This window comes from Globicephala melas, chromosome 3, assembly GCF_963455315.2.
Source record: "Globicephala melas chromosome 3, mGloMel1.2, whole genome shotgun sequence".
Classification (NCBI taxonomy): Eukaryota; Metazoa; Chordata; class Mammalia; order Artiodactyla; family Delphinidae; genus Globicephala; species Globicephala melas.
In genome coordinates, this window is record NC_083316.1 from 59,026,549 (window position 1) to 59,050,897 (window position 24,349).

The 24,349-nt window shown below is 34.2% G+C and overlaps 1 protein-coding gene across 3 annotated transcripts in view; it reads right to left on the reverse strand.

Annotated features, from left to right (window-relative positions):
- Positions 1-24,349, reverse strand: part of CERT1 (ceramide transporter 1) — a 128,092-nt gene that overhangs the window by 44,994 nt on the left and 58,749 nt on the right. For all 3 annotated transcript variants that reach the window (XM_030846004.2, XM_060295900.1, XM_030845998.2), the window contains 3 exons: positions 20,792-20,875; positions 10,482-10,639; positions 6,241-6,333 (listed from right to left, as the gene is read on the reverse strand). In XM_030846004.2, the coding sequence (XP_030701864.2) occupies positions 6,241-6,333; positions 10,482-10,639; positions 20,792-20,875 (335 nt within the window). The remainder of the gene's footprint in view (positions 1-6,240; positions 6,334-10,481; positions 10,640-20,791; positions 20,876-24,349) is intronic.

Below are 24,349 nucleotides of genomic sequence, written 5' to 3' on the forward strand. Positions count from 1 at the left end.
CCTAGGGCGGGAGCTCCGAGTTGGAACCACTGGACTAACAGAGAACTTCAGACCACAGGGAATATTCATCAGAGTGAGGTCTCACGGAGGTACTCATCTCAGCACAAAGACCCAGCTCCACCCAACAGCTTACAAACTCCAGGGTTGGAAGCCTCAGGCCAAACAACCAGTAAGACAGGAACACAATCCCACTCACACACACACAAAAAGAGACGGCAAAAAAAATATGTCACATGTGAAGGAGCAAGGTAAAAAACTACAAGACCAAATAAATGAAGAGGAAATAGGCAATCTATCTGGAAAAGAATTCAGGGTAATGATAGTAAAGATGATATAGAATCTCAGAAATAGAATGGAGGTACAGATTGAGAAAACACAAAAAATGTTTAACAAAGAACTAGAAAAACTAAAGAACAAACAGAGATGAACAACACAATAACTGAAATGAAAAATACACTAGAAGGCATCAGTAACAGAATAATGGAGGCAGAGAAACGAATAAGTGAGCTGGAAGACAAAATGGTGGAAATAACTGCCAAGGAGCAGAATAAAGAAAACAAGAATGAAAAGAATTGAAGACAATCTCAGAGACCTCTGGGATAACACTAAACGTACCAACATTCAAATTATAGGGGTCGCAGAAGAAGAAGAGAAAAAGAAAGAGGCTGAGAAAACATTTGAAGAGATTATAGTCGAAAATGTCCCTAATACGGGAAAGGAAATAGTCACCCAAGTCCAAGAAGCACAGAGAGTCCCATACAGAATAAACCCTAGGAAAAACAAACCAGGACACATATTAATCAAACTAACAAAAATTAAATTCAAAGAAAAAATATTAAAAGCAGCAAGGGGAAAACAAAAATAGCACAGCTGATTTTTCAGCAGAAACTCCACAGGCCAGAGGGAAGTGGCAGGACACACATACAGTGATGAAAGAGAAAAACCTACAACCAAAATTACTCTACCCAGCAAGGATCTCATTCAGATTCGAGGGAGAAATCAAGACCTTTTCAGACAAGCAAAAGCTAAAAGAATTCAGCACCACCAAACCAGCTTTACAACAAATGCTAAAGAAACTTCTCTAGGCAGGAAACACAAGAGAAGAAAAAGACACACAAAAACAAACCCAAAACAATTGAGAAAATGCTAACAGGAACATATATATCAGTAACAACCCTGAATGTAAACAGATTAAATGCCTCAACCAAAAGACACAAACTTGCTGAATGGATACAAAAACCATATATATGCTGTCTACAAGAGACCCATTTCAGACCTAGGGACACATACAGACTGAAAGTGAGGGGATGGAAAATGATATTCCATGAAAATGGAAATAAAAAGAAAGATGGAGTAGCAATACTCATATCCAATAAAATAGACTTTAAAATAAAGACTATTACAAGAGACAAAGAAGGACACTACATAATGATCAAGGGATCAATCCAAGAAGAAGATATAATAATTATAAATGTTTATGCACCCAACATAGGAGCACCTCAATACATAAGGCAAACGCTAACAACCATGAAAGGAGAAATCAACAGTAACACAATCATAGTGGGGGACTTTAACACATCACTTACACCAATGGACAGATCATCCAAACAGAAAATAAATAAGGAAGCACAAGCTTTAAATGACACAATAGACTAGATAGATTTAATTGATATTTATAGAATATTCCACCCAAAAGTGGCAGAATACACTTTCTTCTTAAGTGCACACAGAACATTTTCCAGGACAGAACACATCTTGGGTCACAAATCAAGCCTCAGAAAATGTAAGAAAACTGAAATCATATCAAGCATCTTTTCTGACCACAACGCTATGAGACTGGAAATCAATTACAGGGGAAAAAAACTGCAAAAAACACAAATACATGGAGGCTAAACAGTGTGCTACTGCATAACCAAGAGATAACTGAAGAAATCAAAGAAGAAATTAAAAAATACCTAGAAACAAATGACAACGAAAACACGACAATCCAAAAACTATGGGATGCAGCAAAATCAGTTCTAAGAGGGAAGTTTACAGCAATTCAATCTCGCCTCAAGAAACAAGAACAATCTCAAATAAATAATCTAACCCTACACTTAAGACAACCAGAGAAAGAAGAACAAAGAAAACTCAAAGTCAGTAGAAGGAAAGAAATCATAAAAATCAGAGCAGAAATAAATGAAATAGAAATGAAGAAAACAATAGCAAAGATCAATAAAACTAAAAGCTGGTTCTTTGAGAAGATAAACAAAATTGACATATCCTTAGCCAGACTCATCAAGAAAAAAAGGGAGAGGACACAAATCAATAAAATTAGAAATTAAAAAGAAGAAATCATAACTGACACCACAGAAATACAGAGGATTATAAGAGACTACTATAAACAAGTATATGTCAATAAAATGGACAACCATGAAGAAATGGACAAATTCGTGGAAAAGTACAATTTTCCAAGACTAAACCAGGAGGAATCAGAAAATATAAACAGACCTATCACAAGTAATGAAATTTAAACCATAATTAAAAATCTTCCAACAAACAAAAGCCCAGGACCAGATGGCTTCACAGGTGAATTCTATCAAACATTTAGAGAATAGCTAAGACTGAACCTTCTCAAACTCTTCCCCAAAATTGCAGAGGGAGAAACACTCCCAAATCCATTCTACGAAGCCACCATCACAATGATACCAAAAACAGAAAAAGATATCACAAAAAAAGAAAATTATAGACCAATATCACGGATGAACACAGATGCAGAAATCCTCAACAAAATACTAGCAAACAGAATCCAACAACACATTAAAAGGATCATATACCATGATCAAGTGGGATTTATCCCAGGGATGCAAGGATTCTTCAATATATGCAAATCAATCAATGTGATACACCATATTAACAAATTAAGGAATAAAAACCATATGATCATCTCAGTAGATGCAGAAAAAGCTTCTGACAAAATTCAACACCAATTTATGATAAAAACTCTCCAGAAAATGGGCACAGAGGGAACCTACCTCAACATAATAAAGGCCATATATGACAAACCCACAGCAAGCATCATACTCAGTGGTGAAAAACTGAAAGCATTTCCTCTAAGATCAGGAATAAGACAAGGATGTCCATTCTTGCCACTCTTGTTCAACATAGTTTTGGAAGTCCTACCACAGCAATCAGAGAAGAAAAAGAAAGAAAAGGAATACAAATTGGAAAAGAAGAAGTAAACCTGCCACTGTTTGCGGATGACATGATACTACACATAGATAATCCTAAAGATGCCACCAGAAAACTACTAGAACTAATCAATGAATTTGGTAAGGTTGCAGGATACAAAATTAATGCACAGAAATTCCTGGCACTCCTATATACCAACAATGAAAAATCAGAAAGAGAAATTGAGGAAAGAATCCCATTTACCATCCCCCCAAAAAGAATAAAATACCTAGGAATAAACCTGCCTAAGGAGGTGAAAGACTTGTACTCAGAAAACTATAAAACACTGATGAAAGAAATCAAAGATGACATAAACAGAGAGAAATATATCATGTTCTTGGATTGGAAGAATCAATACTGTGAAAATGACTATATGACCCAAAGCAATCTACAGATTCAATGAAATCCCTATCAAACTACCAATGGCATTCTTCACAAAATTAGAACAAAAAATTTTACAATTCGTATGGAAACACTAAAGACTCCAAATAGCCAAAGCAATCTTGAGAAAGAAAAATGGAGCTGGAGGAATCAGGCTCCCTTACATCAAACTATACCACAAAGCTACAGTAATCAAGACAGTATGGTACTGGCACAGAAACAGAAATATAGATCAATGGTACAGGATAGAATGCCCAGAGATAAACCCATGCACATATGGTCACCTAATTTATGACCAGGGAGGTAAGAACATACAATGGAGAAAGGATAGCCTCTTCAATACGTGGTGCTGGGAAAACTGGACAGCTACATGTAAAAGAATGAAATTAAAACACTACCTAACACCATACATAAAAATAAACTCCAAATGGATGAAAGACCTAAATGTAAAACCAGACACTATAAAACTCTTAGAGGAAAACACAGGAAAAACACGCTTTAACGTAAACCACAGCAAGATCTTTCTTGACCCACCTCCTAGAGTAAATAAAATAAAAATAAACAAATGTGACTTAATTAAACTTCAAAGTTTTGCCCAGCAAAGGAAACCATAAACAAGACAAAAAGACAACCCTCAGAATGGGAGAAAATATTTGCAAATGAAACAACAAAGGATTAATCTCCAAAACATACAAACAGTTCACGGAGCTCAATATGAAAATAAACAAACAACCCAATTAACAACTGGGCGGAAGATCTAAATAGACATTTCACCAAGGAAGACATACAGATGGCCAAGGGGCATATGAAAAGATGCTCAACATCACTAATTATTAGAGAAATGCAAATCAAAACTACAATGAGGTATCACCTCACACCAGTCAGAATGGCTAATATCAAAAAATCTAGAAACAAAGAATGCTGGAAAGTGTGTGGTGAAAAGGGAACCCTCCTGCACTGTTGGTGGGAATGTAAATTGATACAACTATTGAAAACAGTATGGAGGTTCCCTGAAAAACTAAAAACAGAACTACCATATGACCCCGCAATCCCACTACTGGGCATATACCCTGAGAAAACCATAATTCCAAAAGAGACATGTGCCACAATATTCACTGCAGCACTATTTACAATAGCCAGGACATGGAAGCAACCTAAATGTCCACCGACAGATGAATGGATAAAGAAGATGTGGCACGTATATACAATAGAGTATTACTTAGCTATAAAAAGGAATGAAATTGAGTTATTTGTAGTTAGGTGGATGGACCTAGAGTCTGTCATACAGAGTGAAGTAAGTCAGAAAGAGAAAAACAAATACCGTATTCTAATGCACATATATGGAATGTAAAAAAAAAAAAAAGGGTACTGATGAACCTAGTTTCAGGGCAGGAATAAAGATGTATACATAGAGAATGGACTTGAGGACATGGGGTGGGAGGGGGAAGATGGGAAGAAGTGAGAGTAGCATCGACATATATACACTACCGAATGTAAAATAGTTAGCTAGCGGGAAGCAGCAGCATAGCACAGGGAGATCAGCTTGGTGCTTTGCAATGACCTAGAGGGGTGCAATAGGGAGCATGGGAGGGAGGGGATATGGGGACATATGTATGCATATGGTTGATTCACTTTGTTGTACAACAGAAACTAACACAGTATTGTGAAGCAATTATACTCCAATAAAGATCTATTAAAAATAAATACATTTTAAAAATAAATAAAATAAAATTACCACTCAAGTCTCATACTATGGATTTTCACAGTTGGAAATCAATTCCAACGTAAAAAATATTGTCAATAGCAGGTCTTATTTTTTCCTTTCTAGAATAAAAATGGCAGGAAATTTTTCTTCTGCTTTCTTAAATACAGTCTAACTTTTTTACCATTCTTCTTCTATGTCAACGATACTCCTTGCCACTCCTGTATGTGTTTGTATATGGAGAGGCAGATTTTACTAACTGCTTAACAAATAACCAACAGGGAAAAGAAGCTGGTTTCCGACATTTTCCAAACATAAAGGCATGGCAATTTGAACAGTTCATGCTTTGCTATGGAGAAGACCTCACAGTATACAGCACAGCCTAAAATCTTTCACCTGTAAAGTTCTCAGGTTTTTCCTCTGTAGGTTGCTTTTGTTTTTTTTTTTTTAAAAAAAAAAAAGAGTTAGGGACTTTCCTGGTGGTCCAGTGGTTAAGACTCCGCATTCCCAATGCAGGGGTAACAGGTTCGATGCCTGGTCAGGGAACTAAGATCCCGCGTGCCTCATGGAGTGGCCAAAAAATAAAATAAAATAAACCATCTATAGATTTCAAATAATAAAATTAAAGAAAAAAAGAATTAGAATGTAATATCAGTAAGTATCACCCTAACAGGGGAGACAAAAATTTGTCCTATAAAGTAGAAGGCCTTAGTAATAAGTCTTTTAAAGCCCTTTAAAGCTTTGTAGGTGAAAAAGAAAAAATTCTGTTTCAGGGTAAGCCTAGTATAGATACATTATGAAATATTCAAAACATTTAAAAGTAAAGTATTATGTAAAAATTAATCACTTTTGTGATATATATATATATATACACATATACATATATATAAATACATATATATATATCTGCTACATGTTTCTCTAAGACCAAAAACATAACTTCATACCTCATAATCTGGTCCTCCAAAGTGAGATTTTTTCTTAAGTTCTGTCATGGCATTTTTGTATGCTTCCTCTATTCTTCTTCTCTTCTCACTTTCCTATTTAAAAAAAGAAAAGCAAGTGAAAAATTTATCATGTCAAGTGGGATTTTCTCTACATTTCATCAAAATTTTATAACTTGGCCCCAAAATAACTCCACTTCTGTGAAAAATGAGTATTCTTCTGCCCAAGAAAACACTTTTTTCTGGGCCATATATCACATACAAGCTACCATTTAAAATACCACTAAGATCGCCTTATAGGTAGGTTATATATTTAAATGGATTAAGTAACTACCAAAGTGTCTACACTTCAAAAAACCAAAAAAAAAAAAAGGATAAATTAGCACCAGAGAAATGCCTACAATATATATTCACGTGTTTGTTTCCCCCAGTAGGAGCTAAATTAATTTTGTTACAGACAAAAAGTCAAGTAATGGATGCCAGGAAGAAAATAACTCAATTATTGGTAGAATCAATAAATGCAAAAAGATATTCTAAAGAAAGATACCTTTCTTATACTTTCCAACTGCTGGTTAAAATTATTTTAGAGCTGAAAAAGAGCTTAGATTTCTACTTTAACCTTCTCCTTTTATAGACAGGTTCTATGGCTCTAAGAGTTTGCGCAAAGATCCAAGGACAAAATGTAAAAAGGCTGGCCTTGACACCAACCTCAAACTTTTTTTTTACAACAATGGACTACAATGAGTCAAATGAGATATTAAAGCCCTACAAGCTTATAAAGAACCTAATGCCTTTATTCCCTCACCTCAAATATTTAAAGGGCTAAATTAAAGTCCACACCGAACTCACCCAGAGCTTAACTACTTCTAAAAACCCTACCTGAATTAAGCTAGTGCAAATCAATGAATTAGTTCAGTAGGCCCAAAGACTAACTGATTTTTGTGTACTGAAGAGAAAACAGGACTACAGACCCATCAGAATGGCTAAAATTTAAAAACACAAAAAATCACCCACAAAAAAAATGACAATACCAAGTGTTGTCAAGGGTGAAGAGCAACTGGAATTCTCATCTACTGCTGGTGGGAATATAAACTGATATAACCACTTTGGAAAATTGTTTGCCTCTACCCACTAAAGCTAAGCATATACCTCGTGAATAGATAATTTTACTGCTTGGTATGTGCCCAAGAGAAAAGAGTGCATATATCCACCAAAAGATACGTACAAGAATGCTCACAGCAGCTTTATTCACAACAGCCAAAATATAAAAAGTTAAATGTTCATCAGCAGGAAAAAGGAAAAAACAAATTGAAGTCATACAATGAAAATTCATTACACAATGAACAGCATACAGCAATAATACTATACAACAATAAAAAATAATAAACTACCACTAAAAGTTACAAGATGAATGAACTTCACAGTCAGTGTTGAGGGGGCGGAGGAGCGAGCCAGACACACGAGTATATTTTGTATGATTCCATTTACATGCTGTTCAAGAACAGGCAAAACTAATCTATGACTGTATAAGTTAAAACTGTGGTCACTTCTTGAGGTACTGGTACAGCATGGACTAGGAAGGGGCATGAAGAAACCTTCCGAGGTGCTATAAAAGTTCTACATCTTGATTTGAGTGGTGGTTACAGGGAAGTATACATGTGTATAACACTCATCAAGCAGTACACTTAAGATTGGTATACTTCACTGTATATATGTTAAACCTTAATTTAAAAAAATGAACAAAACAAAAACACACAACACAGCAATAATATTAAAATGATTTCAAGGAAAGCGAAAAAACGTGAAATTACACACTTGTAAATCCACTAATATAAGCAAACATCTTCAATGAATAATTTTTTTCTTATTAACATTCTTAACAACTAAAATTTGTTTAATCTTAGAATTTTTGGTCTTCCTGGACACGACTGGCTAAAAATTAAGTACACTTCTTCTAGAAAAGAAAGAATTATTTTTATAGGTAACTAAGAATATTCAATCATTTAGCTGTAAGAACAATGGAAATGACGTTAGAAATGTACATAAGAGCTATTAAACATAAAATCAGAGAACTATTAGAGATTTGTATGTTATACACATCTATTGTATGTGTATATCTATTATATACATAAACATATATTAGAAATCTACATAAAAGGTACACAGCTATTAAATAGCTATTATTATATCACCTATCACCTACTTAATCACTCTCATTAGATTTTTAGCTCCTTGAAAAATGGTTTCCTGTACACTACTGTTTTCTCATTTCTAGCTTAGAGTCTAGCACACAACAAGCATATAAATACTTCTTGAATAAAACAACAATTTCAAGTAAACCATATTGTTAACACTGTATTTTCCTCCTCAATTATATGAATTACCTAAAAGACATGTTTGTTGATAAACAACTCTCTCTATTCAACAACTTCCTAATCTTTACAGCGTGTGTATATATACATGTATGTATGCACATACACATATGTATATATACACACATGTATATACACACACATTGAATATATATGTATATACTGTGTATGCACACACGGACTTACATTTCCTGTAAAATGTAACTAGGAGCCTATATCAACCTTGAGAAGAAAATTATGGTGGAAAAGGTAAATAAGATTTGACATCAGATAGACCTGTAAAAGGATTACAAATTACAGCCATTTGCAGATTTCAATTAATACTACTATCTTTTGTGACTGTTATTTGGTTAAATGTGGTCTAACAAAACTGTTTTTTCACAGATCCTTTGGTATAGTCTACTTGTTGCTACCCAATAAAGAAAGAGAATGGATAAGATTACCAACATTGAAGACAACTGCAAGTACACATCCCTTTCAAATAAGAAATCTGATTGACAAAAAGATGGGGAAGCCATGTCTTATTTTTAATGAATTTTTTAAGGCAGTGTGGTTAGAGCATATGACTAGAGATGATGATCCTTTAGTGAAGGATAAGTAGACTGAAGAGAGGGGAGCTTAAGAGAAAGTTGCCAAAAAGTTTTGAATAAGCTAATCTGGATAAGTTGAATGATTCTCCTGAACAATTAGTCTAATGGATTTAAGGGATTGTCCTGTTTTCTGTGTTATTTTTTTGTGTGAACAGAGAATCTTCTAAAAATTGAATTTGATCCAAAATTGAAATCTATGACAATGTTAACAGTTCTACTCCAAAATAATAATGAAGTATCTGCGTGTACCTTAAATGGACATTTTCATTGCTTGTTTTAAAAGAATACATATTGCTAGTCAACCTGGCTTACTCTCACATGCACGTAAGAATTCTGACCAATTCTCTTTTCTTTAAACATGGGGACCTTCTTAAACATACAGTGCTGTTTAAATCCTGTAGCCATTCTGCTATTACATCAATGATGACATTGCTTTCCTTAGTGTTCTGTTCACATTGATAAGACCTCCAAATTCCACAAGCAATATGACTCATTAATGAATGATAAGATTCTGATTGATGTCTGCCCTGATATCCAGAGCTGAAATATAGAAGAGTAAAATTCTTCTTATTCTGCTACTTAACACCTCTAGACAAGTCTCTGGGCCTCAGCTGCTGCTTCTATAAAATGATGGCATTGGACTAAATTCTCTAAGGTATGCTTTGGTTCTAAGATTTTATTGATGTTAAACTATAAACAAACGTTTTCCTACTAAATGAATTCACTGAGCCAAATTCTACTTCACACTCGCAACTGAAGATTCATATTATTATTATCAGTGCTGCAGTTTAAACAAAGGTGGGAAAGGTGAACATAAGGCAAATGTTCAAGGAATAACAAAATGTGTGTTAAAGGATATCACAATGACCTTGGAAAACATACATGGCCATGAATGCAATAAGTTAATATTTAACTTTATAAATTGGTGTTTTTAGTAGTTCATATAACTTAAGTACAGTTTCATGTATTATACAATAAAGCTAGGAAATGTCAAATGGTTCATTACTTCTATTCCAAAGCATTACTGTTACCATTACAAAAACTTTTATGTTAAAATCCAATGAAGAATGCATATTGTACAGTAACCAAATACATAACTGGTGAATCTCATTAGAAAAATGAGTTTAAGATGCTCACAAAGTTTCAGAGGAATAGTACCACCTGCTACTTCTCTCAATCCAATAGATTTTTCCCTAAGAAGTTAGTTTGGTTTAAATGTTCGATCAGTATATAAACAAACAAAATCTGACTATTTTTTACAAAGAAGAAAAACAAATCTTACCTTATCCAGTCTCTTTTGCCAGCTGTCCTCACGTTTTACCATTAGTTCAATACAATGAGAAAGTGTAGCAAGGATTCCAGCAGTAGTTGCTTTAAAAGTTATCGCCTCCCCTTTAAAGTCTATACCATTAATTCCTTTTGGTGTTACATGTGGAAATACTGAAAAAAAAATTATTCACTAAAAATCTTTTTAACAAAGAAATCATTCCTCAGCACAACTTAAAATTAGAAAATTTTTAGAAAACTATCACAACAGAGCAGACTTTCAAACTGTAATTTCCTTCCTGTTGGCCAACATTTTAAAATTTGCATCCATCTCTATGAGCAAAGAGGCCTGTGACAGCATATGTACTCTCAAGTCCTTTTTTCTGCATTCTGTTTCCTGAAATCTATTTGCTATGCTGCACCCAGTGAAGAAACTGGTAGGTGGAATAATACTTTAATAATAACACTCAAGACAGCCTAGAGTGAGACCTAATTATGGCAAGAACTACCTTACATTTTGAGAAATCCTGAATTTAACAAATATCTGAAAAGAAACTGCGAAAATGAATAAAGTAATATGTTAAAATTTAAATAAATGTCCAAATATAATTTGGGGACCAATGCACACATTAAACAGTTCTTCTGTTTACATATTATAATTTTAATTCAAAGTTAGTCTTTGAATTAAATGAAAAATCTTAAAACTCATAAGATACAAATAAGAGAGCATAATATCTTATACTATAGTTAATAAGAAACCTTTTCAATAGAACTCTTTAAATGAAATAATGATACTTTAAACTTTAAAAACTCATATGTAGATACGACAGCAAAGGCACAATCCATAAGAGCTGACAAACTAAACTTCATCAAAATTTAAAGTTTCTGCTCTTGAAGGCATTGTTAAAAGAAGGAGAGTTACAGTTATGTAGGATAAGTCAGTCTAGAGAGCTAACCTACAGTTAATAAAATAATGGTAACTGTGAAGAGATACATTAATTAGCTTGACTGCAGTAATCATTTCATCATGTACACCAAATCATCATATTGGACACCTTAAATACATGTAATATCTATTTTAAAATTTTTTAAAAAAAGAATGAAGAGACAAGCCACAGACTGGGAGAAAACCTTTGCACAGAATATGTATGATAAAGGACATATCCTTTATCTATCTATACATTAATATAGGCATATTCTGTATTATAATATGCAAAATATAGTAATCTCAAACTCAACAATAAGGAAACATATAACCCAATTAAAAACTGAACCAAAGAATTGAACACACATTTCACTAAAGAAGAGATCAGGATGGCAAATAAGCAGATGAAAAGATGCTCAATACTATTAGTTACTAGGGAAAAGCAAATTAAAACTACAGTGAGTACCACTACACATCTATTAGAAGACTAAAATTTTAAAAGACTGACCACGTCAAGTGTTAGTGGGGGTTTGGATGAACTTGAACTCTCATAAATATGACTGGTGAAATGCAGCTTGGAAGATTTTTAAAAGGTTAAATACATACCTACCATATGATTCAACCACTCCACCTCTGGGTATTTAGCCCAAAGAAATAAAGTATACGTACATAAAAGAAACTTGTATGTGAATGTTCACAGCAACATTATTTATAATAGCCCCAAACTGTAAACAACCCAAATGTCCACCAATAGACGAATGGGTTGAAGAAACTGTGGTTGTTATCTATACAAGGGAACACTACTCAGCAATGAAAAGAAATTAAATACTGATACGTACAACAACAATGAGAAATCTCAAACTGAGAAAGCGATCAGGCAAAAACACTGAGTTCATTTACATTAAATTCTAGTAAATGCAAACTAATCTATAGTGACAGAAAAATCAGTGGTTGTTTGAGAATGGAGGGAGGAAGGGAAGACAAAAGGGATGGAAGAAACTTTTGAGGGCGATGGACATAATAATGGTCTTGATTGTGGTGACAGCTTCTTGATAATATCAAAACTTACCAAACTGTACACTTTAAATATGTAGTTTACGGCGTGTTAATTATATCTCAGTAAAGTTGTTTTAAAACCTATTTTCTTTTTCTGGTATTTTCTGAAGATCCTTCCTATCACTATTTTCTACCATTCTTACCAAGACTGATGTTTTATTACAAACTACGATTTTTTTAAATAATCAACTTAGAAACTTAAAGTCATCTGTGTCCTATATATGAGGATGTGTGCCATTGTAATAATGGGTCCTCCATGCTGTTTGCTAATTTATATACAGTCAGTACAAGATGAAAGACCAACATAAAATGTCTTTGAAAAAACTTTTAGAAATGTACCTCCTCAGCTGCACTTAACTACTTTCAGAAGCTGTCACCCTCAAATCCTTTTCAGAATGATACAAGGGTTATGTAACAGATTTTTAAACTTTCAAACAGTTGAAAGTAAGTGTCTCAAACAGAGTAAGGTCTCTGAAATAAATTTCTCTCATGTTACATCTGTTAGGAAATGAAGGTCATGAAGACAAAACCTCATTTTAATTTGTCATCCACTGGGCTCCTCTAAGTACTGGTTACTTTGATTTTTGCTCTAAGTATCTTATAACTTATTTTGTAGAACTACATTAATCTTGATGGAAAAACTTAAGCAAAACCCCAAAGTACTCAATAATTTTAGATGAGTATACTCATCTAAATGTCTCAGCTGATCACAAGGGAAAGAAGATCTTAAAGAGACAAGGTGGCATGCCTTAGTTTCTTCTGGGAAAATGATACACTGTAGCAAAAGGAAGTTGAAAGTATGTGAATGTAACCATGCTTATGAAGGGCAGAGATGAAAGATATTATAAAATAATCTATAAATCTAGATTTTTAAGTACTTAAGCTCTTAAAATTATCATTCAAATCTACAGTTCTTTTAGTTGAACTGACATTATACAGTTCAAAACTCTTTTAAAGGTGGTAACATTCAGAAAATCAAGAAACCCCGAAGCTAACATCAACATGTCAAAAATAAAAACAAATACTGACAGAAGCCAAGAGATTTGTAATCCTTTCATTTCATTAAGACTCCCAAACACTAATTTAAATAGTAGGCAACCTAAGGGGGAATCCTGAGCTTCTGTGGTGAGGATTTTTTCATTTCCCCACCTGAAATATTCCAAATGACTGTGTCCTTCTGGACATACAGGATGGCAACTTTGTTTAAATCTCCCACCTGTCTACTATGATAAAGAAGAAACATGGCTTAAGACTATGACCACGCTATTAATTGTACTAAGGTCAACAATCAACTGGTTTGGGACTACTGGTCTATTATAGATATGATTATTCTAACAAAGTAAGATACAGTTGGCTAAAAAACTAAATTTAAAATATTCTCACATGAAAAATCTGTGAGCTGAAAGACAATGAAAAGTGATCTGTGGCTGGTCCAACTTCTTCATTTAGACAATTAATGTATGAGCATCTGTACACAGACTATGTGGGAGAAAAGGACAAGATGATAATCATGTTTCATAGAGTAATGCATGTTCCATTAACATTAAATTGCCTCTCAATGAGTTTCATCAAGAGTATACCTTGATTTGACAGATTAGTTAATATTTACTGTCATTATTTTATATAGTAGATGACAATATGCTCTTGTATATTATTTACAAAATTGGTTAGAAAATATGGTTAAAAATATAGTTAAATGGGAACAACTGGAAAATATAATAGATATAAAAAATCCATGCAAGTAGCCATCTTTGACATGTAATTAATACAATTAATCATTAGAAATAAGGGTTTAGGGGTAGGAAATTTCTGACTTTAGATTGATTTAATCTAAAGTAGAGGCCAGGGAGTTCCCTGGCAGTCCAGTGGTTAGGACTCTGTGCTTTCATTGCTGAGGGCCCAGGTTCAATGCCTTGTCATGGAACTAAGATTCTACAAGCTGCATGGTGTGCCCCCCTCCCCCCAAGAAAAAGTAGAGGCCAAAAAATTGAACAGTACTAAGTCAGTGAATTTATTTACACTTTTTAAAAAATTTAAGTGTACATTTTATTTATTTATTTATTTATTTATTTATTTAGCTGCACCACACAGCTTATGGGATCTTAGTTCCCTGACCAGGGATTGAACCCAGGCCCTCGGCAGTGAAAGCAAGGGTCCTAACCACTGGACTGCCAGGGAATTCCCTAGTCTTTTTATAAATACCAGCTTTACTGAGATATAATTTTCACAGCATAAAATTCACTCATTAACACATACAATTAAATGATTCTCAGTATATTCACAGAGTGTACAAGCATCATCACAATCAAACTTTAGGACATTTTTATGAACCATCCCCTCAAATCCCACATACATTAGTAGTCACTTCCCATTTCCCCCAACCCTACTGCCCAGTTCTAGGAAACCACTAATACAGTTTCTGCTCTACGATTTGCCTCTGAATATTTCATATAAAGTAACAATGAGTGGTCTTCTGTGACTGGCTTCTTTCACTTAGCATAATATTTTCAAGGTTCATCCATGTTACAGCACATGTCAAGTATGTTATTCCTTCATATGGCTAAAAAATGTTCCATTTTGTTTATCTATTCGTTAGTGGATGGATGTTTGGGTTATTTCCACTTTTTGACTGTTATGAATAATACTGCAATGAACATCCATGTACAACTTTTTATATGGATGTATGTTTTCATTTCTCCTGAATATATACCTAGGAGTAGAACTGCTAGGTCCAATGGTGACACCATGTATAATACGTTGAGGAACTGCCACACTGTTTTCCAAAGCAGCTACACCTTGTTATGGTATTTCTTTCCGATTACAGCCAGCCTAATAGGTGTGAAGTGGTGTCTCACTGTGGTTTTGATTTGCATTTTCCTGATGGCTAATGAGTTGAGGAACTTTTCAGGTGCTCACTGGCCATTTGTATATCTTCTTTGGAAAAATGTCTATTGAGATGCTTCGCCCATTTTTGAACTGAGATATTTGTCTATTATAGATCTGTAAGAGTTCTTTATGTATTTTAAATACAAATCCCTTACCAGATAAATGATTGGCAAATGTTTTCTCCCATTTTGTAGGTTATCTTTTCACTTTTTGATAGTTTCCTTGAGCACAAAAGTTTAAAATTTTGCTAAAAATCAAGAAAGCTTTGCCTTGCTCAAGGTGATTAACTCCTATATTTCTTCTAAGGTTTTATGGTGCTAGCTCTTTTAATTAGGTTTTTGATCCATTTTGAGTTAATTTTTGTGTTTGTGTGAAGTAGCGGTTCAACTTCATTCCTTAAATATGGATATCCAGCTGCCTAACACCATTTGTTGAAAAGACTTTTTTCCTGAGTTGTCTTGGCACTCCTGTGAAAAGTCACATTTATTTTACTATAAATGTGAGGGTTTATTTCTAGACTCTCAATTCTATTCCACTGTTCTATATATCTTTCCTTATGCCAGAACTATACTTTACTGTTGCTTTTGTAGTAAGTTATGAAATTGAAAGTGTGAGCCCTCCTACTTTGTTCTTTTTCAAGACTGTTGAAGCTACTCTGGGTCATTTGTATTTCCATATGAACTTTAGGATTAGCTTGTCCACTTGTGCGAAAATCCTACCTAGGATTTTGGTAAAGACTGGATTGAATCTACAGGTCAATTTGGGGAATACTGAATTTTTAACAATATTAAGTCATCTGATCCATGAACAGGGCAAATCTTTCCATCTATTTAGGTCTTCTTTAATTTTTTCAATAATGTTTTGTGGTCTTCATAATATAAGGTTTGTGCTTCTTTTGTTAAATTTATTCCTAGGTATTTAATCCTTTTTGCTGCTGTTATAAACAAAACTATTTCCTTAACTTTATCTTCATATTCTTCATTTCTAGTGTATAAAAAATACTGGGTTGGCCAAAAAGTGCCTTCAGTTTTTAAGTAAAAATAAAAGACAAATTTTTCACTTTTACCATGAACTTTACTGAACATATGCACCCTTTTGTTCCACTACCTTCTGCCATTTTTCAAGCAACTCCGTAAGTCCATCTTCCCAAAACTTTTTATCTTTTCGAGCAAAGAATTGTTCCAGGTGCCTTTTATAGCTTCCAGGGAACAGAAATTTTTTCCATTAAGTGAATTTTGTAAAGACCAAAATAAATGGAAATCCGAAGGTGCAATGTCTGGTGAATATGGCGGATGAATCAGAACTTCTCACCCAAGCCGTAACAGTTGTTGCCTGGTCATCAAAGAAATGTGCAGTCTTGGGTTATCCCGATGGAAGAGTATGCGTTTTCTGTTGACTAATTCCGGATGCTTTTCATCGAATGCTGCTTTCAGTTGGTCTAATTGGGAGCAGTACTTGTTGGAATTAATCGTTTGGTTGTCCAAAAGGAGATCATAATAGAGGACTCCTTTCCAATCCCACCATATATACATCACATTCTTTGGATGAAGACCAGCCTTTGGTGTGGTTGGTGGTGGTTCATTTCACTTGCCCCACAATCTCTTCCGTTCCATATTATTGTACAGTATCCACTTTTCATCACCATCACAATTTGTTTTAAAAACGGACTGTTTTCATTACATTTAAGTAGAGAATCACATGTGGAAATACGTTCAAGAAGTCTTTTTTTCCTTAACTTATGTGGAACCCAAACATCAAAGTGATTCACATAACCAAGCTGGTGCAAATGATTTTCAACACTTGATTTGAATATTTTCAGTATGTCGGCTATTACCCATGTGGTATAACGTTGACTGTTCTAAATTAATGTCTCAGTTTGATTGCTATCAACTTCAACTGGTCTACCCTACCATGGAGCATTGTCCAGCGAGAAATCTCCAGCACAAAACTTCACAAACCACTTCTGATGTGTTCGATCAGTCACAGCACCTTCTCCATACACTGCACAAATCATTTTTTGGGTTTCAGTTGCATTTTTACCTTTCTTGACATGCAGCATAAAATGCTGAAAATGTTGTTTTTCTTCCATCTTTAATATTAAAATGACTACACAAAATTTCACCAATTTTGATAAATCTTTTTTAAAATGCACGCTGATATGCCAGCTGTCACATACAATCTAACAAAATTGTTTTGAATGACGTTAAAGCTGACTAAGTGCTACTAGAGCCTCTTACAGAAAAAACTGAATGAACCTTTTGGCCAATACAATACAACTGACTTTTTGTATACTGATCTTATATACTGCAGTCTCAATTTATTAGTCCTAATAGGTTTCTAGTGGATTCCTTATGATTTTTCTCTATGTAAGATAACGGCATCTTCAAACAGAGAAAGTTTTAATTCTCCCTTTTGAATCTGGATGCTTTTTATTTATTTTTCCTGCCCAGCTGTCCAGGTAGAATCTCTAATACATTATTGAACGCAAGTGGCAAGGTTGAACAATAGTTAGGAACAAGGTTGTCTTGTTCCTGATCTTAGGGGGAAAGCATTCAGTCTTCCACCATTAAAAGTGATGTTAACTGTGGGTTGCACTAAGAGATACTGGTTATCAAGGCAAAACTGGCCTCAGAGAATGATTAGTTAGGAAGTGCTCCCCCTATTCTACTTTTTGGAAGAATTTGTGAAGAACTGGTATTAATTTTTCTTTAAATGTTTAGTAAAATTTACCAGTGAAGTCACTGGAGCCTGGGCTTTTCTTTGTGGGAAGTTTTTTTACTAATTGTGTCTCTTTACTTATTATTGGTCTATTTGGATTTTGTAGGTCTTCTCGACATAGTTTCAACAGTTGGTGTCTTTGTAGGACTTTTGTCCATTTCATCTAAGTTATCTAATTTGTTGGCATACAGCTGTTCATAGCATCCCCCTATAATCTTTTTTATTCCTGTAAGGGCAGCAGTAATGTCCTCCCTTTCATTCCTGATTTTAATAAGTTGAGTCTTCTCCCCTTTTTTCTTGATCAGTTTAGTTAACAGTTTGTCAACTTTGCTTTTCAAACAATCAACTTAAAGTTTCATTGATTCTCTATATTGTTTTTCAATTCTCTTTCTTCTTTATAATAAATGTGTTTCACCTACAAATTTCCCTCTAAGTACTGTGGCAGCCCATAAGTTGTGGCATCTTGTGTTTCTGCTTTCATTCACCTCACAGTATTTTCTAATGCCCTTGGTGATTTTTGTCTTTGATCCACTGGTTATTTATGAGTGTGTTAATTTCTACATATTTCTGAATTTCCCAAATTTCTGTTATTAATTTCCAATTTCATTCCACTGTGGCTGGAGGACATACTTTACTTGATTTCAGTCCTTTTAAACTAATTAAAGCCTGTTTTGTGGCCAAGCATAAGGTCTATAATAAAGAATATTCCATGAACAATTGAGAAGAATATATATTTTTCTATTGTTAGGTGGAGCGTTCTGTGAATGTCTACTAGGTCTGTTTATTTAGACTATTCGAATATTTTACTGTCTTGTTGATCTTTATCCTACTTGTTCTATTCATTATTGAAAGTTGGTTATTGAAGTCTCAAACTATTACTATTGACTTGTCTCTTTGGTCAGTTTTTGCTTCATGTATTTTGGGGCTCTGTTGTTACATGCAAATACGTATTTTATTGTCATAAAATCTCTCCTTTTGTCTCTAGAAATATAATTTTTAAAAGATGGCATAGAATCTAACAGAAGAAAACTTATATAGAGGTAGATGAGAAGTTTGTTCACAAAAGATTGAGGAAACATTCCTTTCACTGTGATCTAGAACTCTTAAAAGTCTTTAACTAAGGAAGGTGTTTTCTAATTCAAAAATTTCTCTTCTGCTCTAATCTTCAAATTACTTTAATTGCCTTTCTTCTCATCTTAGAATATCTGGAAGTTTTACTCCTGTTTTAGTCTTCGCTGCATAACCCCCATTCCTATTCCTGGCATATTTACTAGTAGGTTGGTAAACTAGTTCTAAATTTTAAAAAACTTCAGTATAGTTACATCACAATATTTGATCTAGACCTAATCTTTAATAATGGCCCTAATGGTAAGAACATTACAATGACCACTCCCAAGAACAGAGTATTATTTTTCCCTCTTCCAACAGTTGATCAATCTAGGACTAAGACCCTGTTTCTGAGAGATGACTAAAATACCTTAATCCCAGACTACAATCAAGTAGTTCCAGATTTAAAGACTATGCTCTGTTCACTTTACCGGATTATACTCAATGCTTCTGACTAACTTATTTCTAGAGCTTAGCCATAAAAAGATACTTTCCACCTATGATGATTTTCAAGAGTTAATTTCCATCAACATTAAGAAAGGAATTCTGTTCTTTAATTGAAATATAGTTGATTTACAATGTTGTGTTAATTACTGCTGTACAGCAAAGTGATTCAGTTATACATATATATACATTCTTTTTCATATTCTTTTCCATTATGGTTTAATCACAGGATACTGAATATGGTTCCCTGTGCTATACAGTAGGACCTTGTTGTTTATCCATTCTATATATACCAGTTTGCATCTGCTAATCTCAAACTCCCAATCCATCCCTCTCCCACCCCACCTCGCCCTTGGCAACCACCAGTCTATTCTCTGTCGGTGATTCTGAAGAAAGTTGCTTATTTGCAACTTAAAAAAAGTTTTAGGAATCCATGCCAGCTTTTTCTTAGGATATGTTAAAAGAAAGCACTGACCATGAATCACAAGTTTCTGTCACAACCTCCCTGCCCACCCCTGCCCCATACATAGATTCCACACATAAGTGATACCATGCAGTATTTGTCTTTGGTTTATTTCTCTTAGCATAATGCCCTCCAGGTTCATCCATGTTGTTGTAAAACAAAGGTTCCCAATCAACAATTAAGAATTCCATCTAATGAGTGAGCCCTTATAAACAGAGCAACAATTAACTGATATATGAAATAAACTGATATATGTAATAAACCACCTTGCTCCTGAGTCTATAAACAATTGTGCTGTGAAATCAGTGATTTCAGTAATTTTCCTTTAATAACACTGATTATATACTTTGCAACACCAGTTTATCAAGTGGAGAGAGAAAAGAACATTAACAGAGAGAAATACACTCTACAGAAACATTCAAGTTCCATTACAATGTTTCCTCCCTAAGAAGTGCTTTTTCAGTACTAGAAACTGATTCTACCAAATACTGCTGAAAAAGAGGCCAATGTCTAAAATTTAGAGTAAGTCTTTGTCAGATGAGCTGTCAGATTATTTAACGTCAGAATGTATATTTTACCTACATGTCTTTTCTTAGAAGAAAAATTTCGCTTTCCAGCTTAAAAAAATTTTAACTATTCCATTAATTATTCTTGTTATATAGTTAGTTATTATGTAACTTTAGAAAGTGTATTTTACCAAACTGAGGAGGAAAATTTTACTACTTACCCTTTTCTTTATTGCCATTGGTATTATGCAAGAAGTCTCCATCAGAACGTGTTGTAGGAAAGTCATCTTCATCATCTTCTACCACTAAGTAAAATATATTTAAAGATATCAGGATGAAAGCATATAGAAATTAACCAGTTTATTCTTATGTTCAACGGAGTAAATATACTCTGGATTCTGTGAGTACATGGTTTTATTCATCTTTGTATTTTCAGTGCTTATCAATGTATGCCCAATAAATATGCTGTGGAATGTCTTTAAATACATTCTTATAAAAACTGTACCCATTCTCATTTGTGTAAGGGATGATACTGAGATACGATTTATTCTGTCCTTTAAGTCTTCCTATCTCTTCCTCCTGACCTTGGGGAGATTTCATAGTTCTACCAGAGGCCTACAAAGACCGAAGAGGACAGTAATGGTACATGCAGAAGATACTTTATCTTGCCTCTAGGATATGCAGGGAAAATATAATGACTTATAGATGTGATATCAATTTTAATTCATCCCAATGTGTCTGTGCCTGGACATCCATTTTAACCTACCTAATTCCAGAAAATACAGAATCTCCTGTGTTCTTCCACATACCTCTTTCTTCTATGTACTATCCCTTTTTCTACTGCCTAACATACTTAATCCTCTGCACTATGTATTCCACTTCTTAGTGCAAATTTCTAAACCTCAGCCCCCAACCTTATTCTCTGTTTCTGAATGGCTTCTTTAGTTTATTATCATTTGAGGAACTCCCTTTCTACCGAATAAATCTTCACTTTAAACTAATGTCTTACTCCTTGCCTATCTCTCTTTACATCAGGAGTAATTTGGCTCTATGAGGAACATTTCATCTATTTTTAACTCTCTCTCCAATGGATGCAAAGCCCACTACTATTCCTTACTCCCTCCCGTGACTAAATGGTAGTAATTACTATGGAAAATACCTTTATTCTGTACTACAATTTTCTAATTACTGGGCTATTTCATTTTTTTCATCACCTGAAAATTTTGCACTCATCTATAACAACTTTTTCAAATCATAAGCTGCTATTATCTACTAACACCTACTATTTTATAACCAGCTAACTGCTAACAGTATCCAACTGACATTTTTCTTTTCCACATCCATCATTCCTACAGACTTCAGTATCCATATTGAAGCCTCTGCAAACGCCTTAGTTCCAAGATTAATCAAATTCCCAGATTCTGTGGATCTCTGTCTTTTCATCAATTAATTTGCAAATATGGTCAATTCTAAGAAATTAACTACTACAGTGCTGCTCTGATTTTAAATCATTACTGATTTTAAATCATCAGACAACATCCTGACCTTGACTCATTACTAATCTGATTAACTGCTCTTAAATACTGAAATGTCTGCATTTCACTTGTCTCCTCAGTATCTACCTTGGGTTCCTAAAGATTCACTTTCATATCTCTAACCATCCAATAGCCTAGTACTACCAAACAGGGATTTTCAGCCTTCTTTTTCTAGTAAATACTCAAAATATAAGACTGATGAAAACAAGAGCTGCTCTGGCTAAAAGAGTGGCCCTCCCCCTTTCCTTCCCAACCAAGCACTCCTTGTCCATCATTGAGGCACCTTTAAGGGATGCCTGACATGATTTAAAAACACTGTCCTAATACAAATCTCCCATCCCAATCAGACTGGTCTCCCTTACCAGCCCTCAAATCTATTATGCTAAATTCCATCTCTGGATCTTGTACATTTCTGCTTTCATTATCCCAGCAATAATCCAAATCAACCACATTAATAATAGCAACTATTATTGATTTTTTGCTATTAAGCACAGGGCTAATATACATATTCTGATTTAAATCTCACAATCATATGTGCTGGATACAACACCCATGTTACAGAGGAAAGAGATGTGCAGAAATGTTAAGTAAGCTACTTCAAGTCATCAAACTAATAATGAATAGAAGAGCAAGATTAGAACCTTTATGTTTAATATGGTATATATGTCTTGTTTTAAAATATATGTTTAGGTCAGAGATAATGTCTTCTACTTCTGTAATCCTAGAGTATCTGGACCTAAATGGTTAATTAAATCTTACTGAAGTGTGGGGGGTGTGTGTGTGTATGTGTGTGGTTAAGTCTCCTTACTAGCAATTACGATAAAACTTTTTAAATGAAAACATTGAACACCTAAAATGAGAGCTTGCTATTATCATTTCAATGACACACTTAATGAAGAACAGTGATTCTTCTTAAAAATTTTTTAAGTCACAGATAATTTAGTCTTGATAATTTAGTGAAAGTACATCTATAGAGATCCTTAGGTCAGCAATTCCAGTCTATAGTCGAAGTAGGAAACTATGGTCCATGTTCTTATTTCACCTTTACCCAGCACGTACTCTTAAAAACATTTCTTAAAATAGCCATTTATAGGGAAATCAGTTGTTATATGCTGAATTGTGCCACAACCAAATTCATATGTTGAAGTCCTAACCTTCCTGTACTCCAAAATGTGACTGGACTTGGAGATAGGTCTTTACAGAGGTAATCAAATTAAAATGAGGTCATGAGGATGGGCCCTACTTCAATATGACCAGTGTCCTTATAAGAGGAGGAAATTTGGACACAGACACTTACAGAAGGCAGATGATGTGAAGACACAGGGAGAAGATGATCATCTACAAACCAAGGAGAGAGGCTTAGAACAGATCCTTCCCTCATGGCCCTCAGAAGAAACCAAATTTGCCAAAACCTTGATCTCACATTTTTAGCCTCCAAAACTGTGAGGAAATACACTTCCGTTGTTTAAGCCACACAGTCTGTAGAGTACTTTGGCGATGGCATCCCTAACAACTAATACATTAGTCTATGACTGCTGCTATATAATAAAACATGAATAATGTTTAAAAATATTTTTCAAATCTTCTACACAACATGGTTATTATTACATCCCAACTTCCACTCCTTCCACTATCACTTTTGTCTTTAAAATACTATATATTATTGACGTGAATCATTTAAAAATAAACAAGGAATCCAAACCTGTATACATCCTGTTTTAGTTTAAAGGGCTATTTGCAAGCAAATGAAAGCTGATGTGTAATGTCTAATTTGGCAAAAAAAAAGTATACATACTTTTTTAAATTAATGAGAAATAGAAGTTCAACTGTCTTTATTTTTAGAGAAATAAATATTAAATGTTAAAGAACCAAAAACTTAAAAGTGCATCAAATATAAAGAACTTCAAGGATACTTCAGGTAAAATTAAGTGCTTTAAGAGGAATATGGGCTTCCGCTTCAGGCAAAGATGGAATAACAGGGAGAGAATTTATACTCTAGCATGAAACTAAAAAATCAGACAAAATATATGAAACAATGGTTTTCAAGATACTGGATATTAGGCAACAAAGGACAATGATCCCTAAGGGCTGGGGAACAAATGATGTGAGTGCTGTGAATGCTCCAGCTTACTGCCATGGGAGAGTTTCCAAGCTGTAGAGTAATGAGGAACCCAGGAGGAGCCTGGTAGACTCTCTGAGGTGAAGAAATGGAGCTGAGAATCCAGAGAGACAAAGGACAGTAGA